At 43.0% G+C, this 20,968-nt stretch overlaps 1 protein-coding gene across 7 annotated transcripts in view; it reads right to left on the bottom strand.

Moving 5' to 3' along the window:
• The window catches only part of KLC1 (kinesin light chain 1), a 56,461-nt gene extending 38,849 nt beyond the window's left edge, over nucleotides 1-17,612 (bottom strand). For all 7 annotated transcript variants that reach the window (XR_014788225.1, XR_014788228.1, XM_084837680.1 and 4 more), the window contains exons 1-3: nucleotides 17,446-17,612; nucleotides 3,005-3,266; nucleotides 258-488 (exon numbers count right to left, since the gene is read on the bottom strand). Coding sequence is in view for 5 of the 7 variants with exons in the window: in XM_084837680.1 (XP_084693806.1) it covers nucleotides 258-488; nucleotides 3,005-3,265 (492 nt within the window). In the remaining 2 variants the exon portion in view is untranslated. The remainder of the gene's footprint in view (nucleotides 1-257; nucleotides 489-3,004; nucleotides 3,267-17,445) is intronic.
• Between the last annotated feature and the right edge of the window lie 3,356 nt (nucleotides 17,613-20,968).

A 20,968-nucleotide genomic window follows, 5' to 3' on the forward strand; every position in this document is an offset into this window, starting at 1 on the left:
AATAAAGCCAAATACGCACAGTAAAAATCTAGCCATTTTGCGAGATTATCATGTCACTATAAATACCATATATTTTCCTGGAACTAAGTACTGGGATAAGCAGTACTCCCATTATGTGCTGCAGCCTTTACACATACCTATAAATATAAAAAATTAAGTCTGCCTCAAGTATTACAAATATTTACATCGCAACATTCCTTAGCAAACAGAAGGGAAATTAAAAAGAATAAAATGCATTTTGATGTACAACTACTTACTGACGGTGATATATCATCATCATATTTTTTCAACTGATTCATAAATTCTAGGTGCTTCTTTTCTTCCTCCAGCTGAGCCACGGATTGTTCACTCTTCTGTAATTTCTGCTGGGTATTGGCTAGCTCATCCCTTAGCCACTGATTTTCCTGGCATAACCTGCGCACCTGAGCACGTAGTTTCTGCTTCTCCGATTCCACTGCATTTAAGTGATTCGACAATGCCATCATTACCTAGAAAGCACCAAAGATTACAAGTATTCTGTCTGTTGAACTCATGGTACTTGACTGTATATGAGGGTCAACATCAATTACCTCACTGCTTTACAAGATTTACACAGTTTTTATTGTTAAAATCCTGCATCAAAGAAAGGGAACATTTTAACACAAAGTAAATAAGGCTTCCCCTTCATGGATCACTGCCTTGTTGTGGCGAAGGGGCTTGCGTAACTCAGTGAAGCCATAAGTTATGCCGTGCAGGGCCACCCAAGACAGACAGGTCATGGCAGAGTTCTGACAAAATGTGGTCCACTGGAGAAGGAAATGGCAACCCACTCCAGTATTCTTGCCAAGAAAACCCCATGGAACGTATCACAAGGCTAAAAGATATGCTGCCAGAAGATCAGCCCCTCAGGTCGGAGGTGTCCAATATACTACTGGGGAAGAGCAGAGGGTATTTCCAAGTAGCGCCAGAAAGAGTGAAGCGGCTGGGCCAAAGCCGAAAGGACACTCAGCTGTGGATGTGTCTGGTGGTGAAAAGAAAATCCGATGCTGTAAAGAACAATATTGTTTAGGAACCTGGAATGTCAGATCAATGAATCAAGGTAAGCTGGAGGTGGTCAAACATGGTCAAAAGAAGGGAAGTGAAAAGCAAGGAAGAAAGGGGAAGATATATCCAACTGAATGCAGAGTTCCAGACAATAGCAAGGAGAGACAAGACGGCCTTCTTAAATGAACAATGCAAAGAAATGGAGGAAAGCAATAGAATGGGAAAGACTAGAGATCTCTTCAAGAAATTCGGAGATCTCAAGGGAACGTTTTGTGCAAAGACAGGCATGATAAAGGACAAAGAAGGCAGGGACCTAACAGAAGCAGATGAGATTAAGAAGAGGTGGAAAGAATACACAGAAGAACTATACAGGAAAGATCTGAATGTCCCTGAGAGCCATGATAGTGTGGTCACTGAACTTGAGCCGGACATCCTCGAGAGTGAAGTCAAGTGGGCCTTAGCAAGCATTACTAACAACAAAGCTAGCGGAGATGACAGTATTCCAGCCGAGCTATTTAAAATCCTAAAAGATGATGCTGTTAAAGTGCTGCACTCAATATGCCAACAAATTTGGAACACTCAACAGTGGCCACAAGACTGGAAAAGGTCAGTTTACATTCCAATTCCAAAGAAGGGCAACGCCAAAGAGTGTTCAAACTACCGCACAATTGCGCTCATTTCAACATGCCAGCAAGGTAATGCTCCAAATCCTACAAACTAGGCTTCAGCAGTATGCAAACCGAGAACTACCGGAAGTACAAGCGGGGTTTTGAAGAGACAGAGGAACTAGAGATCAAATCACCAACTTTCGCTGGATCATGGAGAAAGAAAGAGAATTCCAGAAAAACGTCTATTTCTGCTTCATTGACTATGTTAAAGCCTTTGATTGTGTGGATCACAACAAACTGTGGCAAATTCTTAAAGTGATGGGAGTACCAGACCACCTTACCTGTCTCCTGAGAAACCTGTATGAGGGTCAAGAAGCAACAGTAAGAACCAGACATGGAACAACCGAGGGATTCAAAATTGGGAAAGGAGTATGACAAAGCTGCATATTGTCACCCTGCTTATTTAACTTATATGCAGAGTACATCATGAGAAACGCCGGGTTGGATGAATCACAGGTCGGAATTAAGATTGCCGGGAGAATTATCAACAACCTCCGATATGCAGATGATACCACCCTAATGGCAGAAAGCGAAGAGGATCTCAAGAGCCTCTTGTTGAGGGTGAAAGAGGAGAGTGCAAAAGCTAGTTTGAAACTCAACATTAAAAAAACTAAGATCATGGCATCTGGCCCCATCACTTCCTGGCATATAGAAGGGGAAGAAATGGAAGCAGTGACAGATTTTACTTTCTTGGGCTCCAAGATCACCGCAGATGGTGACTGTAGCCATGAAATTAAAAGACGCTTGCTCCTTGGGAGGAAAGCTATGGCAAACCTAGAAAGCATAGTAAGAAGCAGAGACATCACCTTGCCGACAAAGGTCCATCTAATCAAAGCTATGGTTTTCCCAGTAGTAACGTATGGCTGTGAGAGCTGGACTATAAGGAAGGCTGAGCGCCAAAGAATTGATGCTTTCGAACTGTGGTGCTGGAGAAGACTCTGACGAGTCCCCTGGACTACAAGGAGGTCCAATCAGTCCATTCTAAAGGAAATCAACCCTGAGTGCTCATTGGAAGGACAGATACTGAAGCTGAAGCTCAAATATTTTGGCCACCTAATGCAAAGAGAAAACTCTCTGGAAAAGACCCTGATGCTGGGAAAGACTGAAGGCAAAAGGAGAAGGGGGCGGCAGAGGATGAGATGGCTAGATAGCATCACCGATGCAATGAATATGAACTTGAGCACACTCCGGGAGAGAGTGCAGGACAGGAAGGCCTGGCGTGCTATGGTCCATGGGGTCACGAAGAGTCGGACACGACTGAACGACTGAACAACAACAACAAAATAAGGCTTGCTTTTATCCACAATTTTTACCTGTGCTTCACTGAGTCCGAGTTCCAGCATTTCCAAAGATTTGCGAATCATATTTGATTTTTCTTCCACCAAATTGGTCTCATCATCTTTCTTCAGACATTTCAGTGTCTCCAGTAAACTCTGTAGGATGGAATTATGCTCATTCTTCAGTGCTTCTAGTCCTTGAATCACTTGCTTAGTCTTAGAAATAATTTCATCTTGAGTGAGTTTCTCCAACTTCTCTTCCTTTAGATACACCATTGTGGACATGTTGTCATACATTCTGGGAAAACACAAAATATTTTACAAGAAATCCATTATTTCAGTATTCAAACTCATATTTTATTTATTTATTTATTTACAATATTTGTATACCACTCCACATCTAAACAGATTCTGGAGCAGTGAACAACGAGAGATAAAATGAACAAAAGATAAAATGAAACATGATATTAAAATTACTCTTTAAAAACAAAGTGCCAATAAAACCAATGTAATTTAATTTAATGCAATGTATTTGTGTATTTAAACTGTATATGTTATATTTAAACAACATATCATAGAATAGTAGGGTTGGAAGGGGCCTAAAAGGCCATTGAGTCCAACCCCCTGCTCAATGCAGGAATCCAAGTCAGAGCATATGTTCTCTGGGCAGCTCACAAAAAAAACCCAAAACAAAAATGCAATATTAAAATACAGTATCATAAAACAGGAGCATAAAAATATTGACAGCAAAAATAAAAATCAGCTCAGCAGCAAAAATATATAATAAATTTCAAACCAGGCATTTGAGAGCCCAGATCTTAACATTACATTATTTAAAAGGCCTGGGTGAATAAGAAGGTCTTCAGCTGGCACAGAAGAGACCATCAAGGTGGCGCCAGGCAAGTCCCTCTAGGGAGGCTATTCCACATCTGCAAATATTGCATCAGAGAATATACAAACAGTATTTCAAAGGATTCTAGTTGACAAGTATTGTAAGTACATGATAAATCAGAGTACACCAGTATAAAGTGCTCAATAGATGAACCCATAATTAATGGTACATCTCTGAAACACCATCTTCCAGCTACTGGAAGTCCATATTGATCCTCAAATCCTTAAGTACTCAGGAAACCTGCTCACACACACTGAGCATTGTATTGGAGAATCACAGGCACTAGAAACTTGTTCCTTAAATGCTTCAGATTCCCAGGATTGGAGTGACAGCTAGTTTCAGTGTATCAGGACACATTTCATATCCAACAGTTCTATCATTTCACACTTTCTAAGGATAAGTGGAATTTATAGCTTGAACACAAACCACTAAAAGCAACCACCACGTGAATCCTCTGTCTCCCCACTCCTCCCAGTAATAAAGGAGGACAAATGCTTGATCTCCAAGTATCTAAAAAGGTAAGCAATAATATATTGCAAAGCCTGGCATGAACTAGTAAATACAACTCTACATGCTGACATGGTAAATGTAGTACCAGCATGCAGCACCAAACCACAACTACTCAGTCTTGCCATTGAAACAATGTCAAATTTTGCTCCAATACTAGAATGACTAGCTCAGTTAAGTTTTTTAGCCCAAGGCTAAGTATCACGTATTTTCAGAGGGTTTAAAATACGCAACCGTCATATACATTCTGTAATGCCAATCCCCAATGATTCTCAGGTTGATATTTAGCTGTGGCAGCAAGCATGGATGTCCCCTTCTCATCAGCAGTTCACCTGATGGCAGACTCTTCCCCTGTCTCCATACAAGTCTGCAGGACACGGAATAATGGGCTCAAGTTACAGGAAGCCAGATTCCGGCTGAACATCAGGAAAAACTTCCTGACTGTTAGAGCAATACGACAATGGAACCAATTACCTAGGGAGGTGGTGGGCTCTCCCACACTGAAGGCATTCAAGATGAGGCTGGACAGCCATCTGTCAGGGATGCTCTGACTTGGATTCCTGCATTGAGCAGGGGGTTGGACTCGATGGCCTTGTAGGCCCCTTCCAGCCCTACTATTCTATGATTCTAAGTCAGTGAAGCAGGACTTGTTCTATTACTATATGGAGAAGGGGAAAGAATCAGCAATGTAAACTAGTGCAGAGAAAGCCAGTCCTACCACACCCATTTTTCTTAAGCGTAACGGGGGGCGGGGGGGAGGTGTTCTGTTCCTTCATAGCTATTCTTTGCTCCTATTGCCTGGCCACTTCCCACTTCTTGTTCCCATGTGTAGCCACCTTGGCCTTATTTGGGAAACCATGCAGTAGAACACAGTAACATGCCAAAGTGGCATATGAAATCTTATTTACCTTTATTTAATCTTTATCACACATATACCTAGACTGTGAATGCAGATGTTTACAATAACTCCTGAGCAACTTTCTACTCAAAATAAAGGCCAGTACTGCTCACAGTATGAAAGCAATACTCCAATTAATTTCTTACTTGTATACTGTTACAAATTCATGCAATAAAGTATTGCTGGAAGTAAACATCTGTAACACAAAGAAGCTAAGCAGCAAATGAAATTTTGCATACCTAAAGGTTAAGATGATGACAGGTAGGCTTCAACTATAACATTTCTAGTTAATAGGAAAACAATACATACATGCATGGCCCTACACAGAGATATTCTTAACATCTACGCCTGCAAACCTGGGAGTAATTCCCACTGAACTTGGTGGGACTTAATTCTGAGTCAACACATATAGGATTCTACTGTGTATCACATGCCAGCAAGATGCTTTATAGAACACTTCTTCCACTTAAATAAAGCTAGGAGTCCAAAGGATTTTCCAAGGATGTTTCCACATAATGTTTTTGGTCAATACAGTTCACGTGTTTCAAAAGGCCTAATAAAAGGGTTGCACCTGTGCTCTTTTCAGCACTAGGTGAAGACCTTTTTATTTTCCAGGCACTTTAGTCTTTCGGTGTCTGTTATTTCAAATCTGCTAACGTATTTTAAATCTTTATACTGCTACTAGGGGTTTTTGGGGGTTATTTTTAATTTATACTGTAGTTTTAAACTTTTATATTGTATTTTATTATGTTGTATTTCAAGGTTTTAATTATTGTGAACTGCCCAGAGTGCTTTGGCTGTTGAGCAATATAGAAATGTAATAAATAAATAATGACTGAAGAAATTAGGGTACAGTTCTGATCAAATAGTCAAGTCAAACTCAGAAGTAGAAGTAGCGGAAAAGGAAGAGAACAGAAGTTATCCAGCACATGCAACAACATAGATCAATAGCGTGTGACACAAACTCTTCTAGGTTCGCAGGAAATTTTCTCAGGCATCTTCCTCAGAGTGTCTCTTGACTGGGGCCCCATTCATTTACTGCTAACAGCCTATAAGCCAGCTGCCCATAGGGCTATCATATGCTATCATCATAAGCTTTGACAGAAAGGCAATAAATGACTAAGAAGGACAACCCTGCCCATACAGTTCCTGAATACAGATGCTTACCGCAACAGCATGGAATTGTCATGGTGAAAAAGCTCACACACTATTAACAGTCTAACTCAAAAGGTCAATAAAACTGTGCCCAAACACTGCAGTGCAAAGGACTTTATCCCTTCATGTGACAACTAGCATTAAAACCAAGTCTTTAATCTTTAAGAAACTTTGTTTTCTTTTGGACCTTGAAATGTGCTCTGGCCCTACGTGGCCCTGTTCCTTCAACAAGTTTTCTCTCAAGATGATAAAAGCAAGCACTATGTGAAAAGCTCCCATTCTTTGTTCAACTCTCTTTTCACTTGTATTAGCTTAGACAACTACTTTACCACACTAGAGGCCTTACTTCATTCAAAGGTGAGAGAACTGTGTATATTGGGTAAGCAGATGGTGGTGGGATACAACTTACAGACTACAGTAGTGATTAGTTCACATTAGTGAATATCAAAGGAAGTTGTTAAGCTTCCAATGACAATTCTATAACCATAATAAAACCAGTTCTCCTTAGATCAGGGGTGTCAAACTTGTTGGGGTCTAGATTACCCTCCCGCGGGCTGGATGACATCAGGAGGCGTGGATCTGTCCCAAAGCCCCACCCCATACCTGACATCATCCAGTCCTGTCCTCCAGTTCCATGCCTCTCTCTGCACAGAGAAAAGAACTCAGCTGGTGCTTGAACAAGTGGCTCCTCCAAGTGCCATCTGATTCCACAACTTCGCATGCAGCACTTGAAGCCAAATCCTCATTGTTATCTTCGGTCAATGATTGGAGATAACAGCAGGAATTCTGTGCTGGGAGGATGAACAGGGCACAGGGGAAACCTCACTTACTGCTGACCAAAGGTAAAAGGAATCCCTCCAGCAGGCAGGGCTTGGAGATCAAGCCCTACCCCCTAGAGGAATTCAAGGGAAATCCATGGGTCAGATGGGGAACATCTGCAGGCCAGAGGTTCCCCATCCCTGCCTTAGATGTAGTGATGTATTTATTTATTTTTAAAAATTCTTCACTGCCTGTCAGGGCAGAAGCCCTCCCAAGACGGTTCACAGCAATAAAATACATAATAAAATACATAATTGCTGTAACAGGTTTCCTTAATAATCAGGGAAGTATATTTGTTAAAGCACTATGAAACAGCTACCTTGATGTGCTGATACTTCATCAGAAGCATCTAGCCTTTCGGGGGGGGGGGGGTCAAATAGCATGTGATGTGCTTTTATGAAGTGCATCTCAAAAAATAATGGGAATGAGACTGATCTAGACTGGGGGTTATTTTGCCTTCACAAGACCTTATTTTGCCTGTATCAGGACAGCCATTTTTTATCTCCAGAATTAAATCAATTGAAGCCATCACCACCCCATTGCCTGTCATTTGAAGCAGAGACATTTCAGTTTACTAACGCCAAGTTTCAATACATGTTACCTCCTAATAAGGCCCTGTTTGTTACTCTATGGAAGGCTGCAAACCCACATAGTGTCAAAGCTAGTTCTATTGCATGGTATGCAAATACTATTGATCTGAATAATTAACTAGTTTACATCAGTTTGCAACCTCCAACAGTCTTCACTAATGTATTCTTGGATGTCACTGAAGCTATTCCAGATTAAATGGAACTAATTTTATATTTATCACTAAATACAGTTAATGATTGCAAGCAAGTGCATTTCCCATAACCATCATCCACAAACCTAAATCCAACTCTTCTCATGGTTGGCTATAGTAAATCTACATGCTCACAGTTCTTTGTACCATGATCATAGGAACTACACTGAACACAAGAGTGGCAATATTTCATCAATGGCTAATAGCCCTGATGGCTATGTGCTACCTCCATTACCAGAGGCAATGAGCTTGTGTACACCAGTTGCTGGGGAACATGGGTTTGTCTAATCCCCTGTGAAGTCTTGAGGCCTACAGAGGCAAAGTAAAAAGGTCAAGTCTAGAGGCCTGGGGGGCGGGGGGGTTGTTGGGAGGTGGTATCCCTGAGAGTAGTTTCTTCAAGTTTGAAACAGTACTTCCAGTTTGGGGAAGGAGGGGATATAAAGGGAGAGACAGCCAATGACAGAGGAAGACCAGAGGGGAGGGGGAGACCAGAGGCGGGGCAGGGGGGAGGAAGACCAAAGCATGAAGAAGCAGCCTGGAGAAGTCTAAGTGCAGCTAGGGTAGAGGAGGTTGAATTTTTACAACCTTTCTTTTTTTAAATTCCTTTTGTATCACTCAGCTTTATTCTATAAATATCTTTAGTTGTAATTTGCTTTCCTTAATTTACCAGTAAACTGATGTGGTTAACACCCAGGTGTCTGGAGTGTCAATCACCCCACGTCTACAGCCTAAACTCCATATTATTGGGAAGAGGAAAGTTCAAAAGAAGGAAGAGGGGACTCTTAAGGAGGGAAGAGATCCTTATGGAGTCACTCAGGGGATCCAGCAATAAGGGGAACCCTGACATCCCCTTTTAAAGCCACGTGGAAGTGAATTCCATAGTTTGACTATGCACTTTGTGAAGAAGTACTTCCTCTTATCTGTCCTGAATCTCCCACCAACCAGCTTCATGGGATGACCCCAGGTTGGATTCTAGTATTATGAGAGAGGGGAAAAAATGTCTCCCTATCCACTTTCCCCACATCATGCATAATTTTGTACACCACTATCATGTCTCCCCTTACTCGCCGCTTTTCTAAGCTAAACAGTCCCAAATGTTGTAACCAACACCACGCCAGAGACTGTAAGGATTTTCATGAGCTTTGCCATTTGCATTTGGGTACAATATGGGGTATGGGGAATTTACAGAGTTTACGGGGTAAGAGATGGTGCTTGTAATTGTTTAATGGGGTAAGATCCACTGTATTAGAAGCTTCCTAGATGCTGATAAGGTTGGAAGGTTGTCAAAACATCTCTTATCAACTGTGTCTTCCTTATAAGGAAACTGAGTAAAAAGTAAGGGGTCACAGATAAGAACATGTTGTGGTTTGGGATTCCCCTGTCTGGAGATAAAGAGGGGCTGTTGGCCACATAAAAGGAGAACTAAGGCTCAGAAAGGAGTAAACATCTTATGTCAAGGAGAGATGTGATATTGGGGACAAAAGGACAGATTTTCTGGGAACAGGATGACCTATACTGTGACATAAACCAATAGTTGTAAAGATTTTAGAATATGTAATAAGAAAGAGCTCACCAAGTTTGAATGAGTATTTATGTTCATGCATAATGAGACAAGGGTGCCTTTCTCCTGGATGCAGGGCCTCTCCAAAGTTCTGTATTGCAGGGGTCCCCAACCCCCGGTCTGCGGACTGGGACCCGTCCGCAGCCTGTTAGGAACCGGGCCGTAGTAGCGGTGTGGGAACCCTCCTTACCTTGGGTCCGTGGGGGGGGGGCGATCTGTCCCTCCCCCCGCCCGGAATCCTCGCCGGCCCTGGCCGGCTCCACTCCGCAGCGAGTCCACAGAACTGCCGGCTGGCTCCAGCCGCTGGCAGACTTCCGGCCACTGGGACACAAACGGCGTCCACATAGCGGACACCATTTGCGTCCCTGTTCTTTGCAGTAATAGGCTACGTAAAGATTTACATAGCCTATTACTGCAAAGAATGCGGACATCATTTGTGTTCCAGCGGCTGGAAGTCCTCCAGCGGCCGGAGCCGGCCGGCAGCTCTGCAGACTCTCCGCGGAGCGGAGCCAGCCAGGGCCGGAGAGGATTCCAGAGGAGGGGGACAGATCACCTCCCCTCCCGTGGACCCAAGGTAAGGGGGGTTCCCACACCCCTACTGCGGCCCAGTCCCATCCCCCCGCAGTCCATGGAAAAATTGTCTTCCACAAGACCGGTCCTTGGTCCCAAAAAGGTTGGGGACTGCTTCTGTATTGTGAAGAAAATTCCAAATCTTTGCCAGAAAAAGGAGGACCCCCTTGCTGGTAAAGTACAAGTGTGAATGGTAGGATGTATGAGTATGCCTTATCTTTGCTTTGTTGCTGAGTGAAAGGTTTATGTGCTTGTTAAACTTTTTCTTTATTTTTCTTTAATAAACACATTTAGCTTATGCCTTTGTTTTAGTCCTTATTTGTAGAATTTCAGCAAATCTGAGTGAATGTGAACACTATCTCAGTCCCCAAAGGAACCTCACCTACAACATCAGGGCCAAGCTGAGGCTGTTTAAAGTAGGTGTGCCTAGGTATTCAGTACCAGGGACCCTGAAATTTTAGCTTCCGGTTTTTCCCTTACAAGACCACCTCAACCAGCTTCAGCAGGAAGACTGATGGGCAGCAGGGTGACCAGTACAATTATCTCCTTGACTCAATACCAGGTACAAACGCAACACACAAGTGGAAATAAATAATGAAGCAACAGCTATGGTTTATAGGACTGTGCAGTATTTTCTAAGCAGCATCTTCACAGGGATTATCTCTGCGTAGAATTAATTAAAAAAAACTGGTTCTGGTCCTTTTGTTTAGTAGCAGCTAGAGGAAGGAACAGAACTGAAAAGTTTTGATTAGCAATACCAAGATACTTCGTTGCACTCAACAGTCTGAAAGCAAAAGAACAGTTGAGAGACTTGTCACATTTTCTAACCTGCAATTCCTGAAAATAAATCCTCACACAAGCCACAGAGTCAAGCACACATGGGGGGGCGGTGTTCTGCAGCTGAATTTTGAAAAGGTACAGCAAAACACAAATTAACACAGCATACATCCATTAGGCTACCGGACTGCTGCTTGAATTTCACACCAAAAACTGAGCACATGTGTTACAGGAATCCCTCATTTCAACCAGCTGATACACACCATAGTTGCCAATTCTGTGCTTTAAGGTACGCAAAATCCTCCATGCTGTTTATGGAATTGCTTGCCTTGGGAGCCCTGCCTGGTATCCACTCTTACCTGTTCAGAGCTAGAGAAAGATTTCTCTCAGGCTTTTAAAGTTCTGTACCTTAGGGTGCAATCCTATGATCTATTTTAACTATTGCTTTGTTGCTGGTTTTATTATGACCAATTTGTTTTGCTGTGTTGTATTGATTTTATTGTTGTCTGCATTTTATTGTGAACCACCCAGACAGCCATTTGGCTGAAGGGCAATATACAAATATGCAAAATAAATTAGTAAATAAATAAATCCCAGCAACAGCCCTTCCTGCTCATAGCATATTTCTAAACACTGGGTCAGGCTTGCCATCCCCAAATCTGACAAAGTGCACACCAGTCAGAAATAACAAAAGTACCTAGCACATTATTGTAGGCTAACACACAGCTGTTTTTCTAAGTTCTTGTTTAAGGAATATTTTGAGCACATCTTCACTAAGTAGGATTGGAAGAAGCAGATAGTCTGACACTTTGATTTTGTGAAATCGTTCCACCGATCACATTATCTGAACTAGTTTATTACTAATATTCCAACAACTCAACACATTATCAAAAGCTATATATGTCCAAGGATCTGAGAAACTGCCTCTTTTTAAAAGAGGATATTTTTACTTCTTTATCTGAGCATTTCTCTCATCTTGCTACTGCAAATGCACTACTCTGGGTGGCTTACAACAGGCCAGTTACAATTTCATAAGCTATAAAACAGCCAAGAGACAGGGTCAACTGTTAAAATCAAATCACAAGAACAGTCTGCCTCAAAATGCAGAGGCCTGCAGAAATAAACAGGTCTTCAATAATAAGGAAGGGAGCTAACTGTACTTCACAGAGCAAGGTGTTCCACAATCTGTGTGCAGCCATGTAGAAGGTTCTCTCTCTTGTCCTATCTAGCCATTCCTCCACAATAGGCAGAAGGGCCTCTCCATCAGATCTTATGGAACAGGCAGAACAATAACACTAAGTTCACACTAACATTTAAAGACCTTGCTCATGCTGAATAGGCTAGCTTCTGAATATGGGTGATTCCATATCATACAGGATGGTGTTGCTGCACTCATGTCCTGCTTATGGGTTTCCCATGAGGAGCTGGTTGGCCACTGTGTGAACAGAATGCTGGACTAGATGGACCTTCGGTCTGATCCAGCATGGCTCTTCTTATGTTGTTATATGTACCAGCAACTAATATTTTGCATCATGCAATGATTATTTTTTACCCCACCTGTTCCCATTATAATTAACCTACAGAAAATAGGCAGTATATAGTTTGTATGGCTAATTAACAACAACCCTACAGCCCCAATCCATATTTAGTCTCGGTCCCAGGTGAGAATGCACTTCCCTATCACAAGATGCATCTGGCCAGTTCAATGGGGCCTAAATGAGCACAGCCTTGTGAATGGGAGTACACATCTTCATCAACTGCGGACATGCAAGGCTCCGTCTACATGGGACTCTCCTTTCCTGGAACAGGGTGTAAATGCCATACATCTATATCCCAATGAAGTCAGTGAGCTGTGTATATGTATTGGGAGCACACAAACAAGTGTTCAAGTTAAGATTTCACCTGTTTAGAATTATTCCACATAAAGTAAAGCTTTAAAAAAACACACACAAACACACACGATTATTTTTAAAAAAACACACACAAACACGATAGGTCAGTATCCACACTAGTCTAGAAGAGTTTTTGTTTTGCTCAATATAACAACCAGCCATTTTAGGTCAATACCATTTAATATCTAACAGTGCAATCCTATACATGTCTACTCAGGAATAAATACCGTTGTGTTCAATGGGGTTTACTCCCATATAAAATGGGTATAGGATTGCAGCTTAAGTATTAGTGGTGAGGGTTTATCTATGTACATCATTTTTAATTATAAACACTATAAAACTAAGAGGTGATTGCTGTGACTTGAGAGTTAGGCACCATGGTAAAGGGTTAAGATACAGGCATTATCTTGGATATTCAAGTAGTTAAAACTCTTTTAAAGGCCCATACTCCAATGAGAATACCCCTGCCAGTTCTAATGCTTGTATTAGAATTGAAATGATTTTCATGAATGTTTGCATTTGTCTGTCTGGCTAACCTTCAGGGCTAGCTAGCTTTTAAAAAATAAGATTTTCACACAAGTTTTCAATTTGGCCAACTTCAGTGCGTCAAACTGCCATCCATGTAGCTAATGACCTTCGTGACTGTCTACTAATAAATTCTCATCTATTTACTTCTGCCCATTCTCCCTGAATAATGCAACAAAACAGTAATATAAAGGAAATTTTCAAGAATATCCACATAGTTTTGATTTGGGTAAGGAATACATCATAAGTACTCTTGCGGATTTTAAAATCTCTGACTCTTCAGGGTAGCTTAGTTTTAAAAGTCATCAGCATTTTTGTGGACTTGTAAAAGGTTGTTTTATAACCTGAAAGCACTTGCCTTAGAACTTTGTTAGTGCACTTTAAAGCACATGCTGGCTAAGAAATACTGGGAGTTGTAGGACTTTTTCAGTCTAAACATGTATAGGACTGTGCCCTCAGTAACTTCAGATAGCATGCATATTGGTACCCTAATTTGCCATTTTTCTCCTTTAAAACTGATGCTGTGTTGAGTTATTCCACATGTCTGCATACTGCAAAAATTACGATAAAGACAATATGCAGGCACTTGGTTATTTTGCCCAGGGAATGGCAATATTCAAGTAAAAATATACACAGAATGCTCTTCTTAGCCTTTATACACATGCATTTTCAGTGTTAAAAAGTGCTCCAAATATATTCCCAATAAATATTACAATAGGCCTGTAAGATAGGCCAGTAATATCTTAGTGTTACCAATGGGAGCTGAGGCTGAGAGAATAGTTGCTTGCCTTAGGCCCAAGTACATGATTGCAGTAGCATTTGAACCAGAAGCTTCCCATGTCACAATCCTAATCACTACAATAGCTTCAACTTTTATCTAGTTACAATTTCAACATTGATTTGAAAAAACCTACAGTATCTTATCTGTGGTGACAAGAGACTATTTTCCAAGGTAGACAATAGCAGCTATGATGACATAATTTTAATATAATTTTCCAAGAGACCACCTTCATTGTAACAATGAACACTGTTATTTAGAGATGTTTTCCAAAACTATTCCTTATTTCCTCTCTAATTTGTCATCTGAAAATAAAGTCTCATTAAATTTTTTTAAAGATCAATAGATTTTACATGCACATCAGCAACAAGGCATGGAAAATGCAGTCTGGTAATAAGGTCAAACTTCCTTAGGGGATTTCATTTCCTATGTAGCTTGACACACAAGCTTATAAACAAGACATGCCCCTAAGGATAATTAAATGGGGGGTCCATTTCATGAAAGTGCAATTACTATCAGACAGCTTTGATTCATATTGCTTCATATACTAAAGTGGTTATTTTGAATGTTAAAATAATCCTACAATATGGAGGAGTCATGTTGCCACAGTAGCAGGGTTATATAGTGAGGATTCATAGTGAAAACATATTCTAAGCTAATCATATCTCATAGGCAGATCATAAAGGTGGAGACTGAAGGGTAGCTGCACTAATCCTCATATCCAAAGGGAATTTAGCCTGCAGTAAAAAGCCAGGAACTGCATTAGAGGGTACAATGAAACATCCCAAGGGCACCCAACTGAATAAGAGAAACCCATAAAGCACAAAGGGAGTGAGGCAGGTGAGGATTTTGTCAGAACCATATGGAAAACTCCTCAAACATAACATTAATAGGGAGTGTTCTCTTATTTAAAAAAATGTGTGCACTTTATCCTGATTTTTATATTGTAATGCACATCATCATTTTTTAATGTTCAGATATTGTTCTATGTTCTTGTTAAATATTTAAAGGCTTCCTTTGAGGTTGCAAATGCTATTACTCATATGGCAGTGACCTAGATTTCTCTTTTAACCTGCTCATCTTAAACCATTTTTGCTTTTCACTCTGCCTTACTAAGGAAGCAGGCATGGATACTGTAAAGTGTTAATACATCTCTCAATTACTTTACAGTTTCCTTTATTTTAATGCTATTATACAACATGAATTTGTAAACAAGTACATAACTTTAACAATGTCACAGTAACTGTATAGATTAGTTCTATTTTCATATTCACAGGCACATCGGCAGACTACTGCAGCATGATACCGAAGTGTTATTGAATTTCTGACTTTGAAAAAATTGACCATTTAAATTTTGGGCTTCTAAGCATTTCTAAATTGGTCTGCATTGTTGCCACACAGTTCTAGGCTTCAAGTCTGAAATCATTTCAGAACAGTTTCCTGTTTAGCAATATGCTTGCTGTAACATAGTTATGCTGGCTCACAGCATATTATGGCTTGCCTAATGGACCGGCTTTAACTTCACTGTTGATGAATGTTGGATTTATTATTCTAGAGCATTTAAGTCCTATGACTGTAATATCTTTAGTCATTGTGCAGTCTAGTTTTGACAATTATTAGGAAAAGATTTAGCTTCCAAGTGAGATATTTAAAAATAAAAAAGTTTACTGCACTTTGAGGAAAATTAGAACACAGTTCTAGCATCTATTCAATAAGTAGGTGGTTCACCTGCTTTCTGTATTATTTAGTTTGCAAGGCAATATTTAATTTTAAAGCACAATCTTCTACATGTCTACTGAGAAGTAATATTCACTGACTTCAATGGGACTTACTCTCAGGTAAACAGGTATAGTACTGCAGTCTTAAGTTAGTTTTTATTTCATTTGACTATCATACTCTTATATTTGAATTGCAAGCAACATGTGAGAAGTGTTTAAGTTAAGATACAAAAATGAGATGAAGAACTTCCTAGTTTCTTTTTAAGTTTCCTATCCAGACTATTTGGCATACATCCCATTAATAAATAAGGGTTGGTCTCATATGTCTACAACAAAACTTCTCCAAGACCCATTAAAATGTATACATTAATAGTCCAAAACATCTCTACATGTAATTTTGCCTACAAAAACAAACAATATAAATGAAATACGAATTGAATTGAAGCCCTGTATCAGGGTTATCCAGTTTATTTACAAAAATAAACGTTTTCACTGACCAAAACATTGTAAGCTGTTAAGAAGATTGGCAAGACAGGCACCAGGCTGATGACCCTGCCTTTACAGTCTCAAACCACATACAAAAATGGGAAGAGAACTACCCCGTCTTCCTTCCTTAGAAAACAAAGACACACAAGCCAGAAATATTTATCCACCCTGTAACTAAAACCGTAGCAAAGAAAACAGGGGCAAGACACATCCCCTATTACTCTACACAGATTTTCTCACTCTGGGTGTTGTCAGGCCCCAACCCGCAACACAAGTCTGAAAAGCCAGAGGGGTGAGAGGCAACTATGAGGAAGGAAAAGGGGTCGGGTGGGTGTTAGAGAAGCACATCCCCTCCACGCAGAGTGATTCCTTCCTCTCTTGCATCCTTTTCCCGAGAGTCGTGTTGGCCACTTGCTCCTCAGGACGGATCCACGATCGAACATCAGCAGCGTAATGGGACTGGCTGTTGTCAATCAGGGACCAACCCCGGGACTTGGTAGCAGGAGCCTGGCTCAGCCTTTTGTTCTGGATGAGTAATCGGTGATGGGAAAAGGAGACTGAGCGGAAGGGAGGACACACACGCTTAGCACAAGGGCTACAACCCCGTTGCTGTCAACCTCGTGTTACTTCTTCCTCCGCCGATATCGGCCCCCTTTCTCCACACCTGCCTGTGCTCCACCTTCTGAGCTGATCCACTGAGGCAGTATTACGCCCCCGCCTCCATTAGCCACCCAGAGCCCATCCACACCCACCCGCATAGTGCCTCCCCCTCCCCCAGAGGCTTCCCATCTTCTGAGCTGCTGTTAGCCAGCGGCCCCTCATCGCCCCACTCACCCCCTCAGATCCAGCACTGCGCCCCAATGCACGCCCCCTCCCCGAAGATGCGCGGGCGCGCCTTCCTATGGGGGGCGCCCTTCCGCACAGCACCCCGCGCCGCCCACCTCCCTTCGTCAGTCAGCCTTAAAGAGCCGGTATCTCTGAGCGGGGGAGAGGGGGTGTCGGTGGGCGGCAGGCCGCTGGCCTCGCGGCGGCGGGGCGGCGCGGGAGAAAGGGAGGTCTATGAGGGAAGGAAGAGCAGCGAGGCCAGGAGCGCGACAGAGGCCCCTGCCAATGCTCACCCCAGCTCTGACTTCTCCGCCCTGGCCGGAACAGCCGGCTGTCAGTCGCGGGACGGAGGCTGGACTCCGCAGAGCCACCGCCACCGCTGCAGTTGCGCCGGCCGCTACAGCCCGGGAGGGAGGTCCTTCCCAAGCCTGACTGAGCGGCCTTCGCCCCGCCCCTCACCGAAAATGGCGGCCCCTCCCGGCCCACAATCCTCCGCGCGCCCAAAGACATGATGTCACTGCTGTCCGAGGCCGGCAGGGGGGTCGTGCGGGCGGAGGGAGAAGGAAAAGGGGAGAGGGCGCGAGGGCTTTCTCAAGTGGCGCATGCGCTGAGCCAGGTGGCCGCGAGGCGAGCTCGCCGCCCGGCGGAGGCCCCGTGACGTCCTTCGCCTCACGGACGACTATATAGATTTATTTAGGGCAGGGGCGGGCAACTTGTGCCCTCCAGATATTTTTTTTTGGGGGGGGGAGTGGGCTACAATTCCCGTCAGCCCCACCCCTCATAGCCAGTGGTGACGGATGATGGGAGCTGTAGGCCCAAAAAACCTGGAGGGCCACACGTTTTCCACCCCCTAGCTAAGATATTTGAAGTCCGCCTTTTTTAAATCAAAACCAAACTACAAGGCGGCTAGTAGTACTAACCATTAAATATTGAAACAAGATATACGGGACAACCGGTAAATAACTGTTTAAATCAACACTACAAGAAGCAAAACAGAGAGAGCAGCCTCGGATTCAAAGTTTTTCAGAAATTATCTTTGAAAAAGAACTGTCTTGCGTGGCAAAGAAATGCCAGCTTACAGTTTTGGTTCAGAAACAAATAGATAGCCTTATTGTATTTTCTGATATATTTGTGAGGTTAAAGTCGTGATTTTGATGTTGCGTATGTGGTGTATTGTGTTTTATATAGGTTGCTAGCCACCCTGGACTCTTGAGGAAGAGCAGGATATACATCAAATTTTAAAATGTGCCTTTGGTGCCAGAACTTTGGGATATACTGGGCAGTGTCCAATGGTACTCCTACACAGAGTAGACCCATTGAAGTGAATGGATATGCCCACTAGGTTTTCCCTTTCTTCCTTTGGGGAGAATATCGCAAGAGGTTTGTTTTCCAGTCTGCCCCCTTTTTAGCCTATCAGATTCCCCCAACTCCACCTCCAAACACTTTCCTAGTGGAGAATTTAGCAGGTGAAGGGTTTTCCATTGCTCCCCGCATCTTGGGGAAAGCTTTGCCTGTGGAGTTTCTGAGTGTCATGAGGAGATGCAGGAGCTCTTCCAGAAAAAAAGGTGACAGTATCAAATGATCTGAGTTATCAACTATCTTTTTAGTAGAAAACACCAGATCCCTAGGCATTTTGAGCCAATATCTACTTCATTTAGGAAGAAAATTAAAATACATTTAGCATTAAAATGAACCTAAGTCTATAAATCGTGCATAGATAAGTACTAAAAAACCATAAAAGTTAGATGGATAAAAATATATGAGCAGTATCCTTTGCTGCTGCTGCACCTCCACTAAATATCTTCACCTGCAGGACCCACTGCTAGCTGAAGTATCCCTAGAAACAAAACAAACCGCTAATTTCCAGAACAGGAAAAGTCAGAGGAGCTCCCCTTCTCTTAGTTCTACTGGCCTGTTCTGTTCTGGAAAAGAGCATTTTAGCTAGGGATGGCAGAGAATTCTGCCACGGATCTCGGTGAGGCCGAATGCCAGTGCATTCGGCCCCCCGAAATCTGTGGCGGAACAGCCTGCCACCCCCTGCCACCCCGCGGATCCTCCCCGGGATGAGACTTACCTGGGGCGGATCTTCCGGGCGGCTGCGGCTGCTGCCGCTGTCACCATTTGCAGCCTTGTCAGGGTGTTTTGTTTTTTTTTACAAGACGTGATAGGCTACGTAAAGACTTGCGTAGCCTATCACGTCTGGCTTAAAAAAAAAAAATGCGTACGCAAATGGCGGTGGTGTTCTTTATTTTTGGCCATCTTAGTCTACATAAATATTTATGTAGACTAAGACGGCGAAAATAAGGGGAACACAAATAGCGTAGCGGACTCTATTTGCCTTCCCCCTTATTTTCACCATTTTAGTCTACGTAAATATTTACGTAGACTAAGACGGCCAAAAATAAGGAATGCAAATGGTGGCGGCCATAGCCACTGCAATTTGCGTACGCGCGTTTGTTTGGTTTTTTTAAGCTAGACGTGATAGGCTATGTAAGTCTTTACGTAGCCTATCACGGCTGACTACAGGGACGCAAACAGCGGCTATGGCTGCCACCATTTGCGTCCCTACTAGCCAGTGGCTGGATGTCCGGCTGCTGTCGGAGCCAGCGGCTCCGCAGAATCCCCGCGGAGCCAGCCGGCCAGGATTCTGGGGGGGAGGCGCAGAGCGCCTCCCCCACAGTGAGGATTCCGGGGGGAGGGACGGAGCGCCTCCCCCCCCCAGCAGAACCCGGTGGAGCCAGGTAAGGGGAGTTTCCTACATCCCTAATTTTAGCTCATTTCCAGTTGCTTTAGGAAGCGCAGTGGGGTGTACTGGCGGCATTCTATACTGCCCTATATAACCAAACGTCAAGCTGATATATCACGAATTGTGCAATCCAATCCCTTAATTAGGGAGCGATCCTATCCAGATAGGCAGCCACCTTTGAACTCGGAGGCGACCACCTATTCAAAGCAGGGCAGGAGAAGCATGGAGGGGATTGTTCCCTCCGCACTTGTCCTGCCCTGCTTTTTCAGCTAGACAGTCAATTGCAGCTGTCTAGCCGTGGTAGGATGGAGGACAGAGCAGGGAGGACGGAGTGGGGAAGGATGCTGCTGTATGACACATAGGATGTGTCATACAGGCAGTTCTGCCCCAGAATGCCCCAGCCACGCCCCTTTTTGGCTGCTCCGCACTCCTCTTGCAAGTGTGGAGAACGGGGCTGTTCCGCATTGCCTCGGAGGCAGCGTGGAAGTGGGGGGAGGTCAGTTCTCCAGGAACCGTCCTCGGAGTGCAGTCTCCAAGGTTGGTTCCGGAAAACAATATATCCTATATAGCTGTCTAGCTGCTGTCTAGCAGCCATAGGATTGCTCCCTTAATCCCTAAATTACACCTGCTGGAGGAAGATAGGATCACTACTAAGTAAGCTGAAGTACATGTAACTAAGGGTGCAATCCTATGCATGTTTAGACAGAAAAAGTCCTACAACTCCCAGCGTGTCTGGGGAATGCTGGGAGTTGTAGGACTTTTTTTCTGTCTAAACATGCATAGGATTGTGCTGTAAATAATTGCACATTCTTCCCATTTAAACCCTGTCTCCATTTCCTTCCCCTTGTGCTCCTTGTGTCTATTTTTCTGATGTAAGCCCCATGGGGTAGGGACCTGTCAAACCTGTTCTTTGTAGAGCAACATGGACATAGATGGCTCTTTAGAAATAAGAAGTCTCCTTGTATACAATGGACACAAAAATATGCCAGTATAGTTGATTTAGACCAGTATAAATGCTGTGCCCACTTGACACTGCCAGCAGAAGGGACAAAAATGGTGAATGGTCTGCT

The sequence above is a fragment of the Heloderma suspectum genome, chromosome 1 (genome assembly GCF_057233095.1).
Source record: "Heloderma suspectum isolate Gila_16-S chromosome 1, 16-S_ref, whole genome shotgun sequence".
NCBI lineage: Eukaryota > Metazoa > Chordata > Lepidosauria > Squamata > Helodermatidae > Heloderma > Heloderma suspectum.